Raw genomic sequence first — 21,906 nt, 5'->3', positions numbered from 1 at the left:
GATCCCGGGACTCCAGGATCATGACCTGAGCCGAAGGCAGTCGCTTAACCAACTGAGCCACCCAGGCGCCCTAAATAAAGTCTTTTTAAAAAAGATTCATTTAAAGGCTCAAGGAAGGGGCACCTAAGTGTCTCAGTCAGTTAAGTGTCTGCCTTCAGCTCAGGTCATGATCCCAGGGTCCTGGGATCGAGTCCTGCATCGGGCTCCCGGCTCAGTGGGGAGCCTGCTCCTCCCTCTTTGCTGCTCCCCCTGCTTGTGCTCTCTCTCCGTCAAATAAATAAATAAAATCTTTAAAGAAATTTAAAAAAATAAAGGCTCAAGGAAAAATGGGACTAATTTAAAACACTGGAGCCATGGAAACATAAAAGTCAAATAAAGGAAGACACAGTGATTGAGCTGGAGGGATGAAGGGTTTCCTTAAGAGAAAGATCGAGGATGTAGAGACAAAGATGAAAGAGAGAGGAGGAGGCAGATAGCTCCTGGCCTCTGGTGAGGTGGGATTAGAAGGTTGGACACATCTGTCTGGTCTTCAGCAGGAGAGATCCCAGCAAAGGGTAAGGTGCAACCAGGGGACACAGGTAGACACAGCAAAGGGTAAGGTGCAACCTGCCCCAGATCCAGAAGATTCCAAAGAGAAAAGAGAAGGCCCCGGAGCCAGAAAACAGCCTTGGTTCCACACAGGCTGGCAGAGGAGAAGGGCCATCTGAGGAAGCAGCTTCAATTTTCAAAAGCGCAGCTGGACCTGCTTGACAGGAGTGGGGCCACAGAGGGGAGTGGAAGCTGCAGGAACAGAGGTCAAAGGAGAGGCTGCGGTGCCTTGAAGTCTCCGGTTGCGCTCCAGATGGGAAGAGTCCAGAGCACCATGGAAACACAGGGCAGGAGGCCCTTGCTTCCCCGGTACTCCCAGGGGGACCAGTCTCAGCAGCTCCTGCTTCGGAAGCAGAGAAGGGTTTCCACTGAGACACAGGTAAGGGGGAGATGAATCGGAGGCCTCTCCCCTCAGAAGTCAGAGGAAACTTGCACAGATGCGAAGTAGGTCATCTCATGGCCCTGCTTTAACCTCTTTCTGGCTTCTTGCTGCTCAGATTAAAATCAGACTCTGCAGATTAAAATCAGACTCGAGGCCCTGCAGGATGGAGCGGGTCCATCCCACCTGCTCCGACCCACCGCACAGCGCCCTGTGTTCGATGCTGCCTTCCCACTCCTCGGGTGCCCCCGTACTTCCTACCTCTGAGCCTTTGCACTCGCTGTTCCCGCTGCCTGGAATGGTGTGTCACACAGGTCTGCTCCCCATCTCCAGTGCCCCCCCCCGTCACTCTCATATGTCCCCTGCCTGTGGCCTCCCGAGCACCGAGCTCCGTCTGCACGCCGGCCCCACCCTGCCACTGGCCTGGAAGCCCCACGGGGGCGGAGACCTTGTCTGTCTTGTCAAAGCTGCAGCTGCGGCACCTTGCCCACTGCCTGGCAGAGATGGTTAATGGCAAAGCCTGGAGGGTTCTGGAACGGTGGCCTGGGCAATAAGCCCCATGACCTGTGAAGGTCTGGGGCAGGGCCTGAGAACTTGCATTTCTAACAAGCTCCTGTTACTGCCGGCGCCCCAGACCCAGCTTCCACACTCTGAGAACCACGGATCTAATGATTGCCCAATGCTGGATCATTCTGTGGGCCAAAGAAGAACCTCCCGCCCCAGGTCTCAGGGGAACTCCCAAGGGAATAGTGACTGGTGGCAAGGGGCTCCTGAGGGTCAGGGCAGGAGGCTCTGGGTGTCTCCTGGCAGGGAGACAGCCACACCCCTGATGATTGCAAGGTTGGCCAATAAATCCAAAGCCTTGGGAAAGGGAAGTTGAGGTGTGGGCATGCATGCGTGTGCATACGCCTGTTTCAATGGAGGGGTAGGGAGAGGTCAGGGAAGGCTTCCTGGAGGAGGTGACATTGAGGGCAACCTTGAGGAGTTTAGTAGGCATACCTGGGGGGCAGAGGACAGTCCAGGCGAGGGGCAGGGATGGAAATGCATGGAGGTATGTGAGAACATGGGCAATTCTAGATTGGTTTCCCAAGGAAAGAATCTCTGGGCTATTTGCATGCTTTTCTGGGTTGAGTTTTACCATTCTCTAAAACACTGAAGGCTTCCGGGAGACAGATCTCAGTTACCATTCTTTACACTTATACCAGGGAGGGCTCATAATTTGTTGTCCAAATTGGGACACTTTTGAGAGCAAAGGGGGCGTTGTTAATTAATGTGCTGGAACAACAGGTTTAAAAACTAAACTGTCATAAGCAAATGTCATGAGCAGGATGAGGGCCACCCTAGATTTGGGGTCATTTACGTGAGGAGGGGAGAGGAAGGGTGTGGTGGGGGAACCACTGTGGGCATCTGCCCAGAGGCCAGGAACAACTGTCTGACCTAAGCCTCAGTTTCCCGCTCTATAAATCTCTGCCTGCCGTGCCTCCCTGCCAGAGTTGTAGGAAGGATTCACCAGGTATGTCCTGAAGAGGAAAGATGAACGGGACCTCCCCCACTAGCCCCCCCACCCCCCCACCGCCCCTGCAAGCAGAGGGCCTCTGCTAGATTCTGGGCAAGCTCCCAGCATCTTCCTTAAGCCCCACCCCTGCCTGAGCCCCACCTGCCCCCCACCAACTAGGCCAGCCCCTGGAAGCCCTTGGATCTTTACCCCAGTTTCCCAATTTCATAGATTCAGGGCTAACAGCAAAATGCTTGCTCAATGTGAAAAGCGGAAAATGTTCAGATTTATCGCTTTGAGATTTTGGGTTGTCTCCTGGGCCTGGTTGATGTAGTTTCCTCCAAGTTTCAGAGCATTTTGTTTAAAAAGAAGGATTTTTGACACCAGCGTTTTCTAGTTTACAGAGAGCGTTCACATAGTAGCAGTAACAATCATTACTATATGTATTGAGTTACTAAACTGGGGAGCTCAATTAACCCTTGAAATCACCCTCCCTTTCCACAGCGACAGGCAGAGGCTCAGAGAGGTTAAGGGGCTTGCCCAAGGTCACACAGCCCAGGGAAAGGGCAGGTCATGGTTTCAGTCAGTCTGTGCTCACCCTCTCCGGTTCTGCCTTTCTTATCTTCAACTTGATCTAATGCACGCAGATTTGCAGATCTACAGTGGGTGAGGATTTTGTGCTAAGATTATTTTTGTAATGATGCAGGTGGGGGAGGGTCCAGTGGGGCAGGGAGTCAGTGAGCAGAGGACTGGCTTTCTAGGTTCTAGGACTGAACTGTCCAAAATGGTGCCCAGGGACCACATATGGCTATTTAAATTTAATTAAAATGAAATAAAAATTTAAATTTAGATCCTCAGTTGCACTTGCCACATTTTAAGTGTTCAATATCCACCTGTGGCCACCCTATTGGACAGCACAGAGATAGAGTATTTCCATCACCACAGAAAGTTCTACTGGACAGCATTGTGCTAAGCCACCAGCAAGCCTGCTCCTGTCTGGTCCACGCTGTGTTGGAGGGGCGGGCAGCCGCTGATGCAGGTGACAGCTTCCTCTGCCATCAAAGCAAGATGCCATCCCAACAGCTGAGCCCCTCCACTCAGGGGACATTATGACTTCATGGATGCAAATAATTTTTTTTAAGATTTATTTGAGAGAGAGAGCACGAGCAGGAGGGGCAGAGGGAGAGGGAGAGAATCTCCACCAGACTCCATGCTGAGCGTGAGCCTGACACAGGGCTCGATCTCACCACCCTGAGATCAGGACCTGAGCTGAAACCAAGAGTCAGAAGCTTAACCGACTGCGCCACCCAGTCGCCCCTCCATGGATGCAAATAAAGAGCAGAAACCAAAGGAGTGGGCATTAGCTGAGGCCTTGCTCTTCAGTGTGGTCTGAGGCCCGGCAGCATCAGCATCTCCTGGGAGCTTGTTAGAAGCACAGTAGCTCACGCTCCGCGCCTGATCCGCTGAATATGAATCTGCATTTTAACAAGATCCCCAGGTGATTCAGGTGCACATTCAAGTTTGAAAAGCTCTGCCTTAAGAGACAGGAGGAGCAAGATCAAAATATTGTTCCAAATATAGGGAACCAAACAGATATTTTTAGATATAAAAAAATAGCATTAGCACCCCCATTAGCGTGTGATTAAGCTTTAGTCACAGAGGGCTGAGCATCTCTGTGCCACATAATCAACGAGCATATTTCCAAGGACAGAGCCCCAGTGGGGTAGCTGGGACGAGCTGGCCCTTCCCCATCTCCAGCACCTTCGCAAACCTCGAAGAGATCCCCTCCCCAAAGCAAAGGAGGCAGAACTGAGATTCACATCGTGGGTCTCAAGGATGTTGCCTTTAAATCAGATTTTCTGTTTTTGCTTTTCTTTCCAGTGCATTGGGTTTTTGAACTTTGCAAATTGCCAAGGACACAATGTGATGTACAAAGCATCTAAACAAACGCAGTCGTTTAAAAGGAAGCATCTGGAGAAGGACTCTGTCCTGCTTCTCAGGGGTGTGGTGCTCGGCAGGCCTCAGTGCCTGGAGCCAGGTGCTAATAAAGCTTTGTGGGCAGGAACCAGCATCACGCCCCTCCGTGAAGAAAACAGGTGCAAAAGGGGGTTCCATCCGACGAGACTTCAAAAGAGACTGGCAGCATGCTGACCCTTGGTGGGGGAAGGAGTGTCTGTTGCCAGGACTGGTTCCAGAACCGGGATTCTGTGGCTCCTCCTTCCCAGAGGATGACTCATCCCTTAATTTCTCTCTCCTCTCAGCCTACCTTGGGTCTTACTTATTTTTATCCCTGGAATGGAGTTAACTTTGCCAAAAGGATGATATTTCTCCACCTGCAAGGGCCCTCCTGGAGCATGAATTTTGAAATGTTCACTTTTACAACTTGCCCCCAGCGATAATGCAGAAGACAGAAGCCTGGTGGCAGGAGAGGGGGGCACAGCAACATGGGCCCAGCGGGGGAGCCCGGGGCCTTGGGGAACTGCCAAGTGGCTTTGCAACGGAGAGACATTCCCCGAGTTGACTCTGAGGAGCTGAACGAGAGGGGAGAGAAGAATGGTCAAGGATGCTTTCATAACTCTCTTTATAATACTGAAAAGAATCAAAGCAGAACCTGCGAACAGTCCTGTTGTTTTGCCTTCACCAGCGCGTGGCTTCATTATTTTGGTAGCAAACCTCGTTTTCTTCTCCGGACACCAGCCTGTGGGGCATTGCACGGGGTCCTGGTGGGTCTGTCAGTCAAGATGCCCCACCTTCCACCTGCTGGGAGCACGTGACCCAGGCTAGGCCAATGGGAAGCCCGCTTCTTTGAAGGGAGACCATCGGCTCTGGAAAGGTTTGAAGTCACCTGTCCTGATGGGGGTACTGGGGAGACTGCCCCCTTGGTTCTTGCAGCTTGGATTCCTGGCCACATCCTCTTTCTAGTCCTTCTTTTGGTCTGACTGTTCACTCTCTTGAGATCCCATGAGTCACTGCAAGGCATTTCAATATGTTCTTTTTTTTCTTCCTTCCTTCCTTTTTTTTTTGCTTAAGTTAGACAGAGTTGTTTTCTATTATTCGTAACTGAGAGCCCAAACTGTCACAAACCCAAATGCCCAGAAATAGGGGCTTAGATCCAGAAAGCATGATACAGCACACAATGGAACACTCCACAACCAGGTACAGTGATAAATGTGTATTTGTTGACATGGAAAGATCTTCACAATATATAGTTAAGAGCAAAAGCAGATTACAGTAAAACAGGACGCATAGTATGACACCATGTTTGCAAAATATATTCTGTACATTCATAGAAAAAGATCTGGAAGAAAATATAACAGTATTTATTCTGGAGAGTAGAATGGTGGATGGTTTTTCTTTCTGCTTAGCATAAAGATATTCCTCACCCTTTCCACAATGCTTGTACAGTGGGTTTTTCTGTTTTGTTTTGTTTTTTAAATGGGCACAGACAGGTCTCCAGAGCCTGTCAAGAGTGAAGTGATTTCCTGGGTTCAAGCAGGGACTTACTCACCAAACACCAGGGTTCCTGCCATGGGGACGGCTCACCCATAGCTCTGACCACTGCTTAAGAAGATGCTGGAAGCATCTATGTCTCCAGAATAAGGAAGAAGCACTTCCCGCACTGTCAGGGCACCAGGGGATCCTGCTTATTCTCACAGCAACGTTGGGAGGTGGAGGTTCCTCCCTCTGTTTGATGGAAGAGTGGCCTGAGGGGTGAGGTGACCTAGCTGAGGTCCCACTGTGGGGACGTAAAGCCAGGTCACTTGGCCTAGGCTCCAATACCTCAGGGACTACTCAAGTTCTTAACAGCCAAACTGAAGTGGCTGAGCATGCGGGAAGGCTCAGAATTACCCTGTGTGGTCAGCTGTGGGAAGAGCTGCCTGAACACCTTGCTCTGCATAATGGCCTCAAGGTTTTGGGCCCCTGGGTGGGTGGGGGGAGAGTGGGTTTGTGGGATACTCCTCCCACTGCTCCTTCTTATCTTCTAGGCCTCAGCTTGAAAGTCTTCTGCTCAGAGAGGCTCTCCCTGACGCCCTCATTATCAGCCCTGGCCACTAGTGTCTCGGCCCCACATCTCCTCTGTGGCACTTCATATGGCTCGCACTCATGTTACTTATCTGTCCCTTTACTTTATGGTCTATCTTTCCCCCACTTGGCTGTACGCTCCCTGAGGGCAGGGCCTGTGACTGTTTCACTCCCGGCTGTGTCCCTGGCATCTAGCCCAGTGTCTGGTCTCCTGCGGGCACTCAGCACGCATCTGCTGAACGCGAACAGATGGACACGGGGTCGTGAGCAAACTGTAGGGACTGGGCTCACCTCTGCCTCTACCTGGCTTCATGACCACAGGCAAGCTGCTGGCCCTCTCTGGGCCTCTTCCAAGCCTTGACTTAAGTATAAATATGCGCCTCCATTTAAAGGATTGGCTTCACCCTTCCTGAATTTGCCAGGCCAATTTAAGGGAAGGCAATAGAAGTTGGAGTCTAAACTTACGTTAAATCAACTGCTGGTTGATTATTTTTTTGGGTGGTAACATTGCCACGGTTTTCCCAGGAATCACTGATGTGTAATGAACCCAATTGTATTTCTTATTCAATAAACTGTTTTATTGTAGGCTTACAGATTTTTCCATTACAATAATGAAAATGGCACTAGTGATTCGTTAACACTTAGGCCCAAATCAAAAGGGAACGCCTCCTCAAATTATAAGGTAAATGCCACGTAGTTGAACGTATAGTAAATGTTGGGCAAAAGGCATTTAAAATATAGAAAATGGGGTCAAGGTTTCTGTGTGCAAACATTTTAAGGTTTAGTGTATCAAGATGATGCTGCTTTCGAAAGCACATGATTTTGAAACTATATTTATAATTTGTGATAAAACACAACTGCAGAGAAAAGGCAAAATCAAGCAAAACAAATGAACAGAAAACTCCCCAAATGAGAGGAAGTGAATCAAAGGCATGGAGACAATATGCAAGCCTCCATCCACTGGGCCCTGGAATGGCAAGTGAGTGGGTTTCATAGAAATTCTCCATAGAAAGGAAAGTCCGGGCCTGGGGTGACATCGCTGCGTCTCCAAGTCCTGTCTCCTCACAGAGGAAAAGAAGTTGCTTGTCCGACACATCTGCCCTGGGTCTGCCTGGAATGGGTCCTACGTTCCCAATCCCTTTGAGAACAGTCCCAAATCCTGAAAAGGCAAGGCACCCCTCCGGGGTCCCGGGTGCGGCAGGGAGACGGGTCAGAGTCGGCCCCCAGCCCTGCTGGAGCTGTCCGAGTGGTTCACCGGGAGGGGGTGGGCCTCTGTGTTGAACACCCAGTCTTCCAGGGAGAGCATGTCATCTTCAGAGAACAGAAGATAGAGATACCTGTGCCCCCGGGGCAGGGAGGGAAGCATGACACAGCTGGTCAGGGCTCTGGGGAACCGGGGACCGCTGGCAACCCATCTCGGAGGCCTCTGCAACACGGGCCTGTGGCTAAGGGTGCAGGGAGGTTTGAGATCCCCAGGCCACTTGCAGCACTGGTCCCAGGGAAGGAGCTGGGGATGCTGAGGACAGCACTGAGATTTGGGGCAGTCAGACCTGGTTTAAGGCTGGCTCTGCCCCTGCCCTCCCTCTGTTGCTTCCTACCCATCGGGCTTCACTCAGGTACTTTTGCCACCTGTAGGAGAGGCCGGCCAGGCCCCCTTATGGCCTAGATTCTTCTTTCTTTTCACGGTGTCCTGAGTACTGCACCCGTCCAAACTCTTGGGCTGCTCCCTGATGTGCCCCCCAGGAGACTCTAGACTCAAGCAGATGTTAGGGCACTAAAATGAACAGGGAGTTGTGACTCCAGAACTCCAGCTTCCCAAGCCAAAGAACAGACCATTCCAACCCACTGTAAAGGGTTAAGCACAGGGGGACGGCTTTGGTGAACAGCAAGGAAACAGGGTGGCTGACTTCTACCCCAGGAAAGCGAGGGAATAGTGCGGTAGCAAAACTGTCGAGGGAAGATCAACAGCAGTGACCATCGTCACCACCATTCCTGCCATTTTATAGAAGAGGACATGGTTTCAGAGAACCAAGGGACCCTAGGAGACAGGTTACAGAAGCTAAATTAGCACTTGCAGGTGGGGTGCTGTCTGGTCTTTCCCTGAGGGGAGAAGCTGGCCTGGCCCGAGTGGCACCCTGGGGACCCCAGGCCCCCCACCCCTCGTGGGCCCCCTGTGATGGCAGAACCTGACTGTGGGTGAAGGGAGGGCCTGCTGACCCCACGCCTCGCCCTCCTCCTCCCTCCATTCCTAAGAGAGTCCCAGTCCCTCTGGAAAGAACACCGGCCAAGCCCCAACTCACTTTAGTGTCTCCGCTAGAAAGAAAGTCTGCTGCTTGTTGTCGTGGTTGGGGATGCTACTGTACACATCTTGGATCCCGGAGAAACCAGCTTCTGTTCGACAGTATTTCTCCAAGGCCTGAAGAAAAGCGGGGTAGCTTTGGTCCGGGGAGAAGAGAGGCCCCCCCAAGACTCGTGCCTGCCCAGGTTGTGAACAGGCAGGCCCCGGACCACTTGGCATTTGTGGAAGCAGAAAGCCAAATTCCTGTCTCAGGGCTCAGCTGCCCTGCCCCCGGGGCCAAGAACTTCGTCCCAGCAGGCTGCTGGCTCGAGCTCTTCTCCTGGTCTGAACCTAGGGGATGGTCTTTTGGCCCCTTAGGGAACAAGGCTGATCAGACAGACCCACCCACAGCGGTGGACAGAGGAAGGCAGTGGAGGGCTGGGATTTGGGGACTAGACTTAGCACACCCCACGGAGTCCCTGTGGAGATACGGTCCCTCGTCCAGAGGTAAAAGGGCCAAGTGCTGTCTGCCTTTTGTATATAAATGCCATTTTTACACACTGAGGGACCTGGGAGCTGGGCCCAGGAGCACAAAACTCTTGGCTTTCACTGATCAAGAACCAGGGGCTTCAGGGGAGCAGGGGGATTCTGGCCAATGAACCATGTATGTGAACCTGAGTGGGCCTGTGCCCTGCCTGCGTGTGGGTGAGGTTCTTTTCCCCAGGACAGTCTATGGCTCTGAGAGCAGGGGGCCCTAGGGGAAGCTGGGAAGTGGGGCGGACAGAGGAGCTTTAGCATCCCTCAAGAGACATCCTTCTGGACTCTCCATACCTGCCTTTGACACCTACCCCACAGAGGGCCAGGAGGTTTCCTGCTGGGTGGTTGGGAACAAGCAGGCTAGTGGAGGAGACGCGGAGGCTGGGGAGCAGAGCCCAGAGACAGGTGGGGGCCACCCAGGGCTGGGCTGGCTTTGGGCAGAGGAGGGAGGTGATCCGCCGGCCTGGCAGATTTTTTCTCTGTTTGAGAGGAGAAATCTAAAGCCATCTTCTCTGGCTTGGGGTCAGAAAGCAGTGACCGCATGTGCTCTGGGCCCCTCTGGCTCGTGCCCTGCCTTTAGCCCTCTGAGTTTGCTAGCCCCAAAGGCTGTGGGCACCCAGAACCCTCTTCACAAGTTCCCGGCCTGCTTTGGCCCAGCCGGGCACTCTTGGCTCTGCAACCACTCCTTGACCCTTTGCACTTGGACCCTTAGCCAGATGTCAGCCTGCTGTGACCTTCCTCCCCAGGCCTGAGCTAGGGCGCTTTGGAGGCGGACTGAATTCTCAGGGCCCCCGCCCCGCGCACTCACCGTCACCACCTCCCAGCCCCACTGCCTGTACACGGGGTCGTGGGTCTGTCGCCACAAGTACATGTAACTCTCCACCACCTCGGGCCGCAGGATGTAGTAGCTCTCGCTCAGCTGTGTGGCCACGGCCTCTCTGCCGGAGTTAAACCAGAAGGCCTCGGGCCCCAGTTTGGTATCTGTGGGGAGAACCAACCAGAGGGCTGGGTCAGACCTCCCCCGCTTTTCAGGACCCAGCTGCCCCAGGAGCGCACTCAGTGGCCGGAAGCACTAGCAGGGTGACTGGCGCAGGCCGAGGCTGGCAAATGCCCGGCTTCCCTCTTGGCCTGGGCAGGCCAAAGCAAGAGCCTTGAGGCCTCGAGCGTTTTGCAGTCTTAGAATCTGAGGGTCCAGATGAACTATCCAGCAATCTGGGGAGAAAAAGGTGTGGGCGATGTTCCCCAATTGTGTTTTGAGACATAAACTCTGCAAGATGTTAACCAGCCAAGAAAGAATTTCAGGTTTAAAAGACATTTGGGGAAGAGTGGGTCAAATAAAATGAAATTGCCTCAGGCGCCTGGGTGGCTCAGTTGGTTGGGCGACTGCCTTCGGCTCAGGTCATGATCCTGGAGTCCCGGGATCGAGTCCTGCATCGGGCTCCCTGCTTGGCGGGGAGTCTGCTTCTCCCTCTGACCCTCCCCCCCTCTCATGCTCTCTCTATCTCATTCTCTCTCTCAAATAAATAAATAAAATCTTTAAAAAAAAAAAATGAAATTGCCTCCTGTCTGCGAGACTTATCAGATCCTTTAACGTGCTGATATGCGGTGATGCTTCTCCACGGACCCTTTTCTTAGGGAACTGCTTTTCGCACCTCCCAGAACCAGCCTTCCAGAGCTGACAGGCTGGGACGCTGCTGGGGTGGAGATGGGGGGAAAGCTGCCCAGAAGGCACATACTCAGGCAGAGGCAGCTAGATAAAGAGGGCCTGATGAGGTCTGAGGGGTTTTTTTTGTTTTTCTTTAAAGGTTATTATTTATTTATTTGAGAGAGAGTACGTGTGAGAGAGAGCGGCGGGGGGGGAGTGGGAAGAGAGAGAGAGAGAGAAAGAGAGACCGGGCAGAGGGAGAAGCAGGCTCCCCGCTGGACGACGTGGGGCTCAATCCTGACCTGAGCCAAAGGCAGACACTTAACCGACGGAGCCATCCAGGCTCCCCGAGTTTTGTTTTTGTCCGTTTGGTTTGTTTGTTTTTGGACAATTTGGTGCCATTCCTCTTTGCTGGAGGACCACAGTTATAACCGCTGCCACAGCTACTACTTCTGATTTCAAGGGCTGTGCTGGGTGCTTTAGATACGTTTATTTCGATCCTTAACAAATGTTGTTTGTTTTTGTTTCCTGTTTTTTTGCTAAGGTAGATGTTAGTGTCCCTCTCTCAGGCATTTGGAAGCTGAGGATCAGAAAGGCTAAGTAATTTGTCCAAGGTAACACAGCAAGCTGTGACTGAGCTGGGATGTGACCCTGGATCTGTCTGATGCCCTTTCCCTGGACTGTGCTCTCTCTCTTTCCCTCCTGGGTCTGAGACTCTAGGCCCCGAGTTTAGGCCAGAGGGGTCAGCTCCTCCACCCTTCGGCGCCTGCACACCCTGTCTGAGTCAGTCAAGTGCCGGGCTCTGATCCTAAGTGTGCCTTCCTTCTTCCCATCAGGTCAGGACCCTGAGAGGCCCTGGGTTGTTTTTCCTCAAGAGACGACTGGAGCTTTGCAGGACATTCTACTCTTCCATGGAGGGCTTCACAGAAGGGCTGTGCTGGGTGCCATTAGCCAGACCCTGGCCCCCTCGAGTTCTCAGATGCTTGCAGTCCTCCTGGCTGCTAGCAAACAGCCGTTTTGCCCAAGCTGCTGATGGGGTGGGGACACGAGCGGCCGCCGTGGCTGTCCGTGGACAGGTGGGCTGGCTGGAACCACATGCTCTATTAAGTGGATGTCTTTTATGGTCTGGGTTGATTGTCCCAGACAAATAGTGAGCTTTTTATTATTCCTGGGATTTCCTATCTGTTTATGGCTCTGGCTCTTTGAGGGGAATCGCAGACCCGTTGTAAGGACCCCTTGTGAATTGCTGGCTTCATGGAAACAGCTCCGGGAGACCTGGACTCGGCTGGAGGGGTCACAGACACCTTTCAAGCTAACACATGCCTTCTGTGCTGGGGCTGAGGACGGCCGGCAATGTGCTTTCTATGGGACCCTCTATCTCATCCCGGGAGACCCGTGTTATTGTTCCCATTGAACCGATGAGAAAACAGAGGCCATCCCACTGGCGAGTGGCAGACTGGCACTTGAGCCAGGTTTATGGCAAATCTTAGGTCCTTTCCTCCAAGACTGGGATTACACTCAGAGCAGTGGGCACCTCTCAGGGCCCTGGGGGGAGGGCTCTTTCTGAGGGGCACTGTTTAGAGAGGCAGCACACAAGAAGGAGCTGGGCATCAGAAGACCTGGGTTCTAGCCCTGGCTTAGCTACTCACGCGCAGTGTGACTTTGGTGAAGTCACTTCCCCGCTCTGGGCTGACTTAGTTTCCCCACGTGTAAGACAAGGCTCATGTTCTCTAATGTGACTCCTGACTCTAGCATTTGATAATTCTGCAACGAGTGGTAGGTGGGGATGGTCAAGAAGCTCTCGAGCTTTCTGGTGGTCTTGGTTCAAAGACGGTGGTAAACGGGGTGGTGCCAGAGGTGGTAAGACCCCATAAATGGAGGGGTGCTGGGGAGGAAAGGCAGAGGTGCACTCAGGGGTAAGGGCTCGGGGAGAAGGGATCTGCTAGGCTCAGGAAGCCTGGAGGACCCTCTGCTCTGTGCCCCTCACATGGGCCCTTGGCCAAGTCCTCTCTGGGTCTCAGTTTATCTGTGTTGTGAGGTTCAGCAATGATGCAAGGTCAAGTGTTGAACACTTAGCACAGGTGCTTGATACATCACCCCTATTTTCCTTTTAACTAAGGGTACAGTCTCAGTGCGTAGGCGGCACATCCCTCATACAAATTCTACGTAACTTCCAAGGTGAGACTGCCCTAAGACCGTGTGTTCCCTTCCCGCACTGCCGCTCTGCTGGTTTTTCGAGTCCTTCCTGGTGTCTAGCCTCAGTCTCTCCTGCTGCCCCTTCCCCTTGCAGGGTTACCTGAGCGGGCGTATGATTCGTGGCACGTCTTGGTGATCTGGGCTGCGAGCTCTCGGTAGTGGGCCCTCTTTTCTTCCTTGGCATCCTCAGCGCCGAGGGCGATCATGCCCCCAGAGAAACAGGCCAGGTGCCCCATCTTGTGGTCCAGAATCCCCCCTCGCCACTCGGCAATGTAGGTCAGCCCCCCAGGAGAGACATTCAGCAAGTAGGTCTCTATTGCCTGGGAGCAAGGTGGGAGTTGGGCGGGGGGGAGGGGCGTAGGAGGGGGACAGAGAAGGGAGGGGGAGAGGATGGAAAAATGAACATTTTGCAGACAGCAGCGAACACAGCTCTGCTGAGCCCTCCATCCCAGGCAAAGGAGGTCCTTGGCCTCCGCTGGCGGCTGGTGGTGGTCCCTGATGGGGCCGGTAGGAGGTTCTGCCACTCACCTGACTGAAGCCTGGTGCCTGCTGGGGGCTTGGACACAAGGCAGCTCCCTGGAGTGAGTCTCTTATTTAGACTTTTTAAAAATATATTTTATTTGTAAGTAATTTCTGCACCCAATGTGGGGCTCAAACTCACAACCCTGAGATCAATGAGAGATACATTCTCTCCCAACTGAGCCAGCCAGGCGCCCCTCTTATTTAAGCTTTTATGTCTTTTATGTACAAAGATTTAAAAAAAATCTTTGTAAAATCTTATCCATCCTCCACAATGTCCTCTGTTAGGGAATCTTAACCTGGAGCCCAGCTGGCCTGTGGATGGGCTCCAGGGGGTCCAGAAGCCACTCAAATTGTATGTGACACTCTCCTGTATGTGCATTTCCGTGGGAAGAGGGTCCATATATTTTACCTGGTCCTCAAAAGGGACCCACAGAAAGTTAAGAGCTGTTCTCTACAAGCCCTTATCATACACCTTCTTATTTAATGCCCATGACAAGCCAGGCACATGCCCTCTACAGACAAAAGGGTTGAGTGGCTCATCCCAGGTCACCCAGCCACGCTGGGATTTTGACAGGGACCCCCCATGCCCAAACTGGGCATCTTCTACTACCTGACGGCGGCTCCTTCTGGTAGCAAGGGGCTTTGAGAACCCCCCCGTCCCCAGCTTCCATGGGAGATGATATTGCTGGTAAAGACTCCAAGGAAGTTGGGGGAGACAGGTGTCAGGCCACGGTGCCCCCCCCCCCCCGCCGTTAGTCCCCAGGAGCCCTGGAGACAGAGGTGATGGCAGTGCCTGTGGCTCCTGGTCCAGGGCCGGGCCTCTGGGGCCCCCTGGCCAGACCTCTTCCTGCATTCTTGTCCCTCCAATCTATTCTCCAGGGCTGGTCCTGGACCTCCGCTCTCCGGAAATAACAGACCAGTTTAACGTGATGCCAGAGACGTGGCTCCCAGGAGCAGATTCCTCGGATTCAAATCCCACCTCTGTCAGTTCCAAGCTGTGTGACATTGGGCGGGTTCTATGGGCTCTCTGTGCCTTGATTGCCAAGTAAATGCATGAAATGGGGGTACGAGCATGAACCACCTCACAGGGCTGTGAGGATCAACGGGCTGTGTGTGCACAGCTCAGCATACTTGCTGACTCAGCATCCACGGTGCACGTTGCCTACCACAGTTCCGCTCCAGTCTGTCCCCTGCCCCAGCCTCTTTGCAGTCACACCCCTCTCCCCCCATCGAGTATTCGAGTTTTCCATGAGCGGGGGCTCGGGGCAGGGGATGAAGCCCCCGAAGACACACAGCCTGGACCCTGCCTCGGGGAGCTCACCTGTTAATAGAGATTTCCAACAAAATCAAACACACGCGGGAATTACGATTTGTGATCCGCATTTTGGAAAGAAACACGCACGCTCCGCCTCGACTGCGCCGCCCCAGCTTGCCTTTGCGCATGCTCCACCGTGCGCCCCGTTCCAGGCCACTGCTGCCCGGGTACTCGCCTCCCGTTGCCTTTCTACCTGGTGCTGTCCCCACCTTGTGCATCCTTCTCTGTGTGTTCTGTGGCAACCCTGTCTCTCTCCCAGGACTCTGAGTGCCGCCTGACAGCAGAAGCACCACCCTCACTCTCCAGCCAGGGCAGGCATACAGAAGGTGCTCAAACAACATTCGCTCTTGGATCTCTTTGTTCCTCTTCCCCCTCCTGCAAGGTCCCGGCTGATGGGCTGGCTGCAGGACCCTCACTGAGTAGCAGGTGGGGAAGCTCTGATGATGTGACCTGCGAGAGCACTCGTGCCATGGGGGGCGGAGCACTGAGGGGCCTGGGGAGCCGCCCACTCCCGGGCTGGGTCTGCTCTGCGTGGGCCCCCGCTCCTGGGCAGAGCCGGGTCCACGCAGGTGGGGAGGAGGGGTGGTAGGCTAGTCCAGGGTGCAGAAATCTGGTTTAGTCACCCGTTGTGGACACTTGGGGTAGAACACAGACATCCTGGGGAGATCCCATGAAGCCTCGTATGATAGCCCAGAAACTGCCCCTTCAAGACTGGCTCCCATGGGTTATTTCCATTTGGGGCTAACCCCAAGCTAAGTAATCGTGGTAAAGAGGAAATGACAGACCAGTCTCTCTGTGAGGACACAGCTGAGACAAGCAGATAGGTGCGAAGATTAAAAATAAGGCTTTCTAAAACTCTAAGCAAAGCACAAGACAGCACAGGCTGGGAACTGACCAGTTAGGCTTAAATCATCCAGGAGACGAGCAGAGCTGAGGGGGAATACAGAGACCCGGGCTTGAATCCCAGCTCTGCAATGTGAGCCTTGGGTGATTCTGGGCAAATTATTTCCCTTTTCTGAAGACTCCCTCTCCTCATCTGTAACATGGGAATAATTCCTGGGATGGCCATGAGGTTATTCAAAGACTCTGGCTTCCTTTGCCTCTTGGAGGGGACCCCACCTGCCCCACTCCCCAGAGGGATTTTGGGCAAGCCAGGCTCCTTTGTGGTTGGCAGGAGCACTGGATCTGGAATCAGTCGGATCTGTGTTTGCACCCTGACTTTGACACTGGCTGCCGTGTGACCTCAGTTTCTCATCTGTAAGATGGGGCTAAATAAGACAAGGCAGTCAGGGCACCTGCCTGGAAGATGCCACCGTGACACATGCTCTCCCCGTTCTTCTTTTTGCCCCTCCCCCTGTGACCTTCAGGGGTGTGCCCCGTGGGCCTAAATCATCCCCACTCACCGCAGCTGGACGGTGGTCTCACCGCCCCCCCCACCCCCACCCCAGGGCAGCTTTCCAGACTGTTTCCTGGGCCCTGGTCCAGAGGTTCTGATGTAGCCTTGTCAGGGTGCAGCCTGAGCAATGGGATTTTACAGCTCCCCCAGTGATTTTTAATGTGTGGACAAGGTTGAGAATTACCAGAATATTCTTCAAAGCCCCAAACTTGCCAGAGGCCAGTCTTTACCCAGGGTCAGACATACTCCAGGCTATTCACTGGGGATATCAAATGAGGGGAGCAAAGCCAAGTTCTCTCCTGTTCAATCAAGTGCTTTCCATAAAGCTCCCAGTTTGCTTAAATAATTCATGGCCATTTCTTCCCTTGAAGCCTCAACCACAGTGTGCCCTGAGGGCAGGGAACCAGGCTGCTTGCTAACTTCATGTTTACCCCGCAAGGAATGGAGGAAAGGGCAGAAAGGCCTTTGCAGGCAGCACACTCCGTGTAGGCTGAACACTGATCCCCTGACAGCAGACATAGGCTGTGGTCTGAGCTCAGCCGAAGCTGAAGCTGGGGCCGAGACGCAGACAGAGATGGGACTGGAGTCCCAGTAATGGCTTCATGACCAAGGTCTTGGTGCTGGGGACCTGGGCAGGGAAAACTCATCACCAAGCCCACAGGTTAAAAGGTCCATGACTGTGGAGGCCTGTTTCAATAGGCTTCCTTTAAGCACTACCATTCCCGGCCAGATTCATGCAATCAGGGGGTAGTTAGAGCTCATTCATCCATCTATTCAATAGTTCATACTCATCCATCCACCATATCTACCCACCTATCCATCTTTCCACCTGCCTATCCACCTATCCACCCATCTATCCTCTACCTACCTACCAATCCATCCTTCCACCCACACATCCACCCACCCACCCATCCGTCCATCTGCCCATCCATCCATCTGTCTATCCATCCATCCTTCCACCAACCCATCCGTGCACCCATCAATCCTTCTACCACTGATCTACCATTCCCTCATCCATCCATCTATGCATCCATCCATCCATCCATCCATCCATCCATCCATCCACCGACCCATCCCTTCAGCAATTGTGTGTTCATCTGTTCACAAAATAGCTATTGTACACCACCTATGTATTGGGCACTGTTTTAGGAGTGAGGCAGACAGGGTGAATGACTAGACAAGATCCTTGCTCCCAGATAGCTCACATTCTACTTGGGGAAGACAGACAATGAACAAGTAAACAAACATATGCATGGGGTAATTTTTGATGCTGATGAAGGCAAAGAAGAGAATAAGTCTGGTGTATATGACAGAGAGAGGCTGTGAAAGGCCAGTTTCCAGTGGCATTTGACTTGACCAATAAACGGGGCCCAGCCATTTGAATGCTATTCCACGTAGAAAGGACAGCAAGTACAAAGCCCCAAGGTGGGAATGAGTCTGGTGTGCCTGAGGAAGGCTGGGGACCAGAGCTGGGAGTAAAGGGGAAAGAGTTCAAGGTGATTGGTAGGTCTAGATCAGGTGGGCAAAGGGGAGGAGTCTAGCTTCTTCCAAGTGCAAATGAGGAGCCAATGAGGTAGGGACATGAATTTCCAGTGCTTCTGGCTGCTGTGTGGAGGGAGAACCGACTCCAAAGGGGACAGGAGCAAGAATTATACTTTAGTGGTCACAAGACCTCAGACCAAGGTGGTGGCAGAGTAGATCCAAGCTGCTCAACTTACTTTAAGGGGAAACTAAGGCCTGGAGCCTACCCAGTGCCTTTTCCTTAGCTGGGCTCAGAAGTATCTAGTGATGGGCTGATGGGATTCCATAACCCCCTTGCAAATAGCTCAAGCTAACCACCTTCCTCTTCCATCCTAAAGTCTCCCTCTCTTTGGAGAGACTCATCTCAGCCTATTATCCCTTGTTGAGAATTCACACCCTGTAGACCGACCAGCAGTGGTGAGGGACAGTGGGGGGAACACTGGGACGGGCTCAGATCTGGCTCTAGCTCCAGCTCCGCCAGCTCTGTACTGTGTGGCTTTGAGCAAGTGCCTTCCCCTCTCTGGGCCTTGGTTTCCATCCACGTAAACAGAAGGAGCAGAACTGGATGCTCCAGTGAGGGAGGCCCCTCCCTGCTTGCACATGCTAATTACATCACCCTTGGTTCTGCAGGGAGATGGCTGAGGATCTTGCTTTGGCAGCCTCATCTGGGGGCTCCCAGGCCAGTGTCTGGCTGTGTTCTGGGCTCTGACACATTCACGGAAGCCCAGACACCATGATTTCCGAATCAGACTGACTGCCGCTTCCTGTGAGACCTCGGACAAATGGCTTTACCTCCGTGAGCATGGGTTTTGCATCTGTAAAACGAGGATGCTAACATGGCCCTAATTTCAAGGCATTTGAGTACAGTCACAAGCTGTGTGTGCAAAGCACGTGGCTGGGAGGGAGACTCTCTTGTTCTTCCAGCCAGCTCGCCACGGAGGAGGGGTGGGCAAGGAAGGCCCTGGCACTCAGGGGTCAGTGCCAGAGCTGGTGGTGAATGACCAACTGAAGTCTTACCTCCAAGGCTTCGTAGTACATATCTTTAGCCTCCACATCTGTCTTGGCCGACATCAACCAGGATTTGATCAAATATTCATAAAAACTGTCCCCGAGGCCTCCAACCGAGACGTGGTCTGGGAGGAGAGAGAGGACAGAAGCATTATCTCCAATTGCTGAGGCTGTCGGGCAGGCCTCCCCAAGGGAATGCACCCAGGCAGCGAGTCTCGTCCGCCAGCCTCAGTGGCCCCCCCAGGGCCATGTGCGGGGGAGGGGGGAGCAAGCCTTTAACCAGCAGCCTCTGAGCCCTGCAGGAACAGGGGCAGAAAGGAAGCCCCAGGCTGAGACTCAGGGAACCCAGGGCCATCCTGAGCATGATCACCTGGCGCATGAGTGCACGACTCACCCGGGTGTATAAATCATGTCGCTTTAGCAGGCCAAGGATGGCAGGGCCTCTGGTTATTAACTGTAAATGAGTTGCATTTCTTTAAAAAGATAATCTGGTGGCAGGGAGTTCAGAGATTTTTATTACCCAGTGACAAACATGGTAATTAATGCTGGGCAGGTTCATAAAAGGCCACGGAAAGGAGGAACAGGAGGCTTAATTTAGTCAGAATACAGAGCCACTTGGAAAAACCGAGCTTCCGTTGAGCAGACTAGGATAAATGGAGTTTCCAAGGAGAAGGGGTCGGGAAGAATTGGGTCTGAGGAGCCCGTCTTTGCCCTGGTGGCATCTGCCTGGAGTCGCCCATGGACAGGACTGAGTGACTCCACCCAGTGCTATCCCTGGAGAAAGACAGGTCAACCAGGATCACTTAACCAGAGAAGAAAGACATGGAAAACACTTCACTCACATGCTTTAAAAATTAACAACAGGGAAACACATAGGCATTTAATAGATATAACAAAGAGCAACTCCAGTTCCCTGTTAAGATGCACTTAAGCAGAGAGACAGAGAGAGGAAGGAAAATGGGGGCATATTAAGGCGGGGTAGGGTTGGTGCGGAGGGTATTTCCAGCTCCTCTGGAGAAAGTGGGGATAGGAAGAGAAGGGAGGGAAGGTAGGTGGGGGGATGAGAGAAAGAAACAGAGAATCCATCAAAAGCTACCATTTCTCCAGGGTCCACTGTGGGCCAGGAGCTTTACTGTACTATCTAGAACAACCTCCCAAGAATCCTGCAAGGTAGGCATTGCCAATCCCTTTCCCAAATGGGAAAACTGGGTGGGCCTACATAGCTCCTCCAAGGCCCCCAAGGTGGCAGAGCCCTCGCTTTCTGCTGCTTTACAGCCAACCAGAGCATGAAAACATGCTTCTTCTATGCCTAGAGATAGAAAGGACAAGTGTGAAGACAGCGGGACCAAAAGTCAGAGGGTAAAGACAGGTGAGGACCAGGAAAGTGGGCTGAGAGGAATACCCAGAGTAAACCAGCCCTTCCAGCTCCCTCCAGCCCCATAAATAAATCATGGCCCAGCAAGGGCTCAGGACTTGCAAAAATTGGAACAGACCAGAGAAATCCTGAGCTTTGGGGAGGCGCGGGAGGGGGTCCGTGCAGGCTGGACCCTGCTGTGTGAAGAGACGTTCACCAGCACAACATACCCCCCGACCCCCCCTTGCTACATGGAGGACACGGCACAAAGGGAGGCGCAGGGGCATGCCAGGTCCAGCGTGCTGATGGCGTGTCCGAACCTGGAGCAGGAGGTCTGTGCCGAGCAGGGGTTGGGGAAGGCTGCAAGTCAAACTGGGCCAGCCTCCCCTGAGGGGACCTCCCACAGCTCAGAGCCCACAGAAGAGGCACACAGGCACGCAGTCAGGGGCCCTGCCATCTCCACACTCTTCCGGGCCTGCCGCCTGTCACTGTTTTCTCTGCCATTCCAGACACTCCTAGCCCCCTGCCTTCCCACTTATCTCTCACCTGTGGTGACCCCTTCCCCGCCCTTGCATGGCTAGCACTTCCTCACTGCTACACCCCAGCTCGGGCATCCTCTCCGCAGAAAGGCCTTTCTCAGTGTTCTCCTAAGCCTGCCCGCCGTCCTTCCCTACATGAGGAGCGAGTGAGACAGGGTGCACGCAAATCTGGCCCCACGGCGCCTCACGTGGGAAGCGCTCCGCGGCAGCCGATCCTTCTGGTGCTGGGCGTGTGCCTTGCCCTTGGCGGCTCCCAAAGCGGTGGTGTCCGTATCTGCTTATGGGTCCACCCCCCCCACCAGGCTGTGGGCTCTCTATGGGGAGGGGCCGTGTAGGATTCACATTTTATGCCCACCGCGGACACCCAATAAGTCCAGAATGGAAGAAAGAGAGGTTTGAGCTGTGCTGGGAAGGGCCTCGAATGCCAAGCCAATGTGACCACAGCGTGTGCATGACGTGGTTAAGGGCGCGGCCTGGCAGGTGTGCAGGAGAGGGGAGCCAGGCCCCCGGGAGCTCCATGCGTGTTTGCGACAGGACACCCTCCTGGGGCTGTGTGAACGATTCTCCTTTGGAGGTCCCACCACTTCCTGGCTAGTGTGCGTCTGCGGTGTCTACCCCCTGAAGCGTGTGGTACACCGAGAGCCCAGAGTGGGAACTGGAAGACACAGATCTGCCATTAGCTCAGGGCAAGCCATTCTCCTCTCTGGGCCTCCAGCTTTTGGTCAATAAAATGCAAAAGAGGAGCGTGCCGCCCTCTGAGCTCTAAGTGGCTCTGTGAGGATGGGTCTCGTCTGTGCTAGGTACCGGCAGAAACCTGGTGGACTTGTCCTGGCTGTGAGTCCTAGTGGCAGGAGGGTCTTGGCCTCCTCTGTTACCCTGCAGCTCAGCTTCCAGCAGGAGGGGGGAGCAGCAAGAACATAGGCCTGACACCAGGACACAGCCCCAACTCTCCCTCCCCAAGCTGCAGTTTCTGTGGTTGCAAATGGGCTAACCAAGGATTCAAAAAGAGGAAAGAAGGTGAACATACTTAGCGTATGTAAGTTGGGAATGTTATCGTCTTTTGGAAAAACACACAATAACCAAAAAATCCCAGTGAAACCACAGAGAACC

The 21,906-nt window shown here is 53.3% G+C and overlaps 1 protein-coding gene across 2 annotated transcripts in view; it reads right to left on the bottom strand.

The window, feature by feature from the left end:
* Positions 1-2,907: 2,907 nt before the first annotated feature.
* The window catches only part of MAN1C1 (mannosidase alpha class 1C member 1), a 144,030-nt gene continuing 125,031 nt past the window's right edge, over positions 2,908-21,906 (bottom strand). Inside the window, exons 8-12 of one of the 2 annotated variants that reach the window (XM_081817777.1) lie at positions 18,913-19,028; positions 13,242-13,461; positions 10,109-10,281; positions 8,786-8,901; positions 2,908-3,119 (exon numbers count right to left, since the gene is read on the bottom strand). In XM_081817777.1, the coding sequence (XP_081673903.1) occupies positions 2,990-3,119; positions 8,786-8,901; positions 10,109-10,281; positions 13,242-13,461; positions 18,913-19,028 (755 nt within the window). In that variant the 3' untranslated portion in view covers positions 2,908-2,989. Of the gene's footprint in view, positions 3,120-5,619; positions 7,823-8,785; positions 8,902-10,108; positions 10,282-13,241; positions 13,462-18,912; positions 19,029-21,906 lie in introns of those variants that run through there. The other variant, XM_081817778.1, reaches the window with a different exon arrangement.

Source organism: Leptonychotes weddellii, chromosome 4 (assembly GCF_054177405.1).
Source record: "Leptonychotes weddellii isolate Sample4059 chromosome 4, ASM5417740v2, whole genome shotgun sequence".
Classification (NCBI taxonomy): Eukaryota; Metazoa; Chordata; class Mammalia; order Carnivora; family Phocidae; genus Leptonychotes; species Leptonychotes weddellii.
The sequence above is the reverse complement of the archived record's forward strand: the minus strand, read 5'-3'. Positions and strand labels throughout refer to the sequence as shown.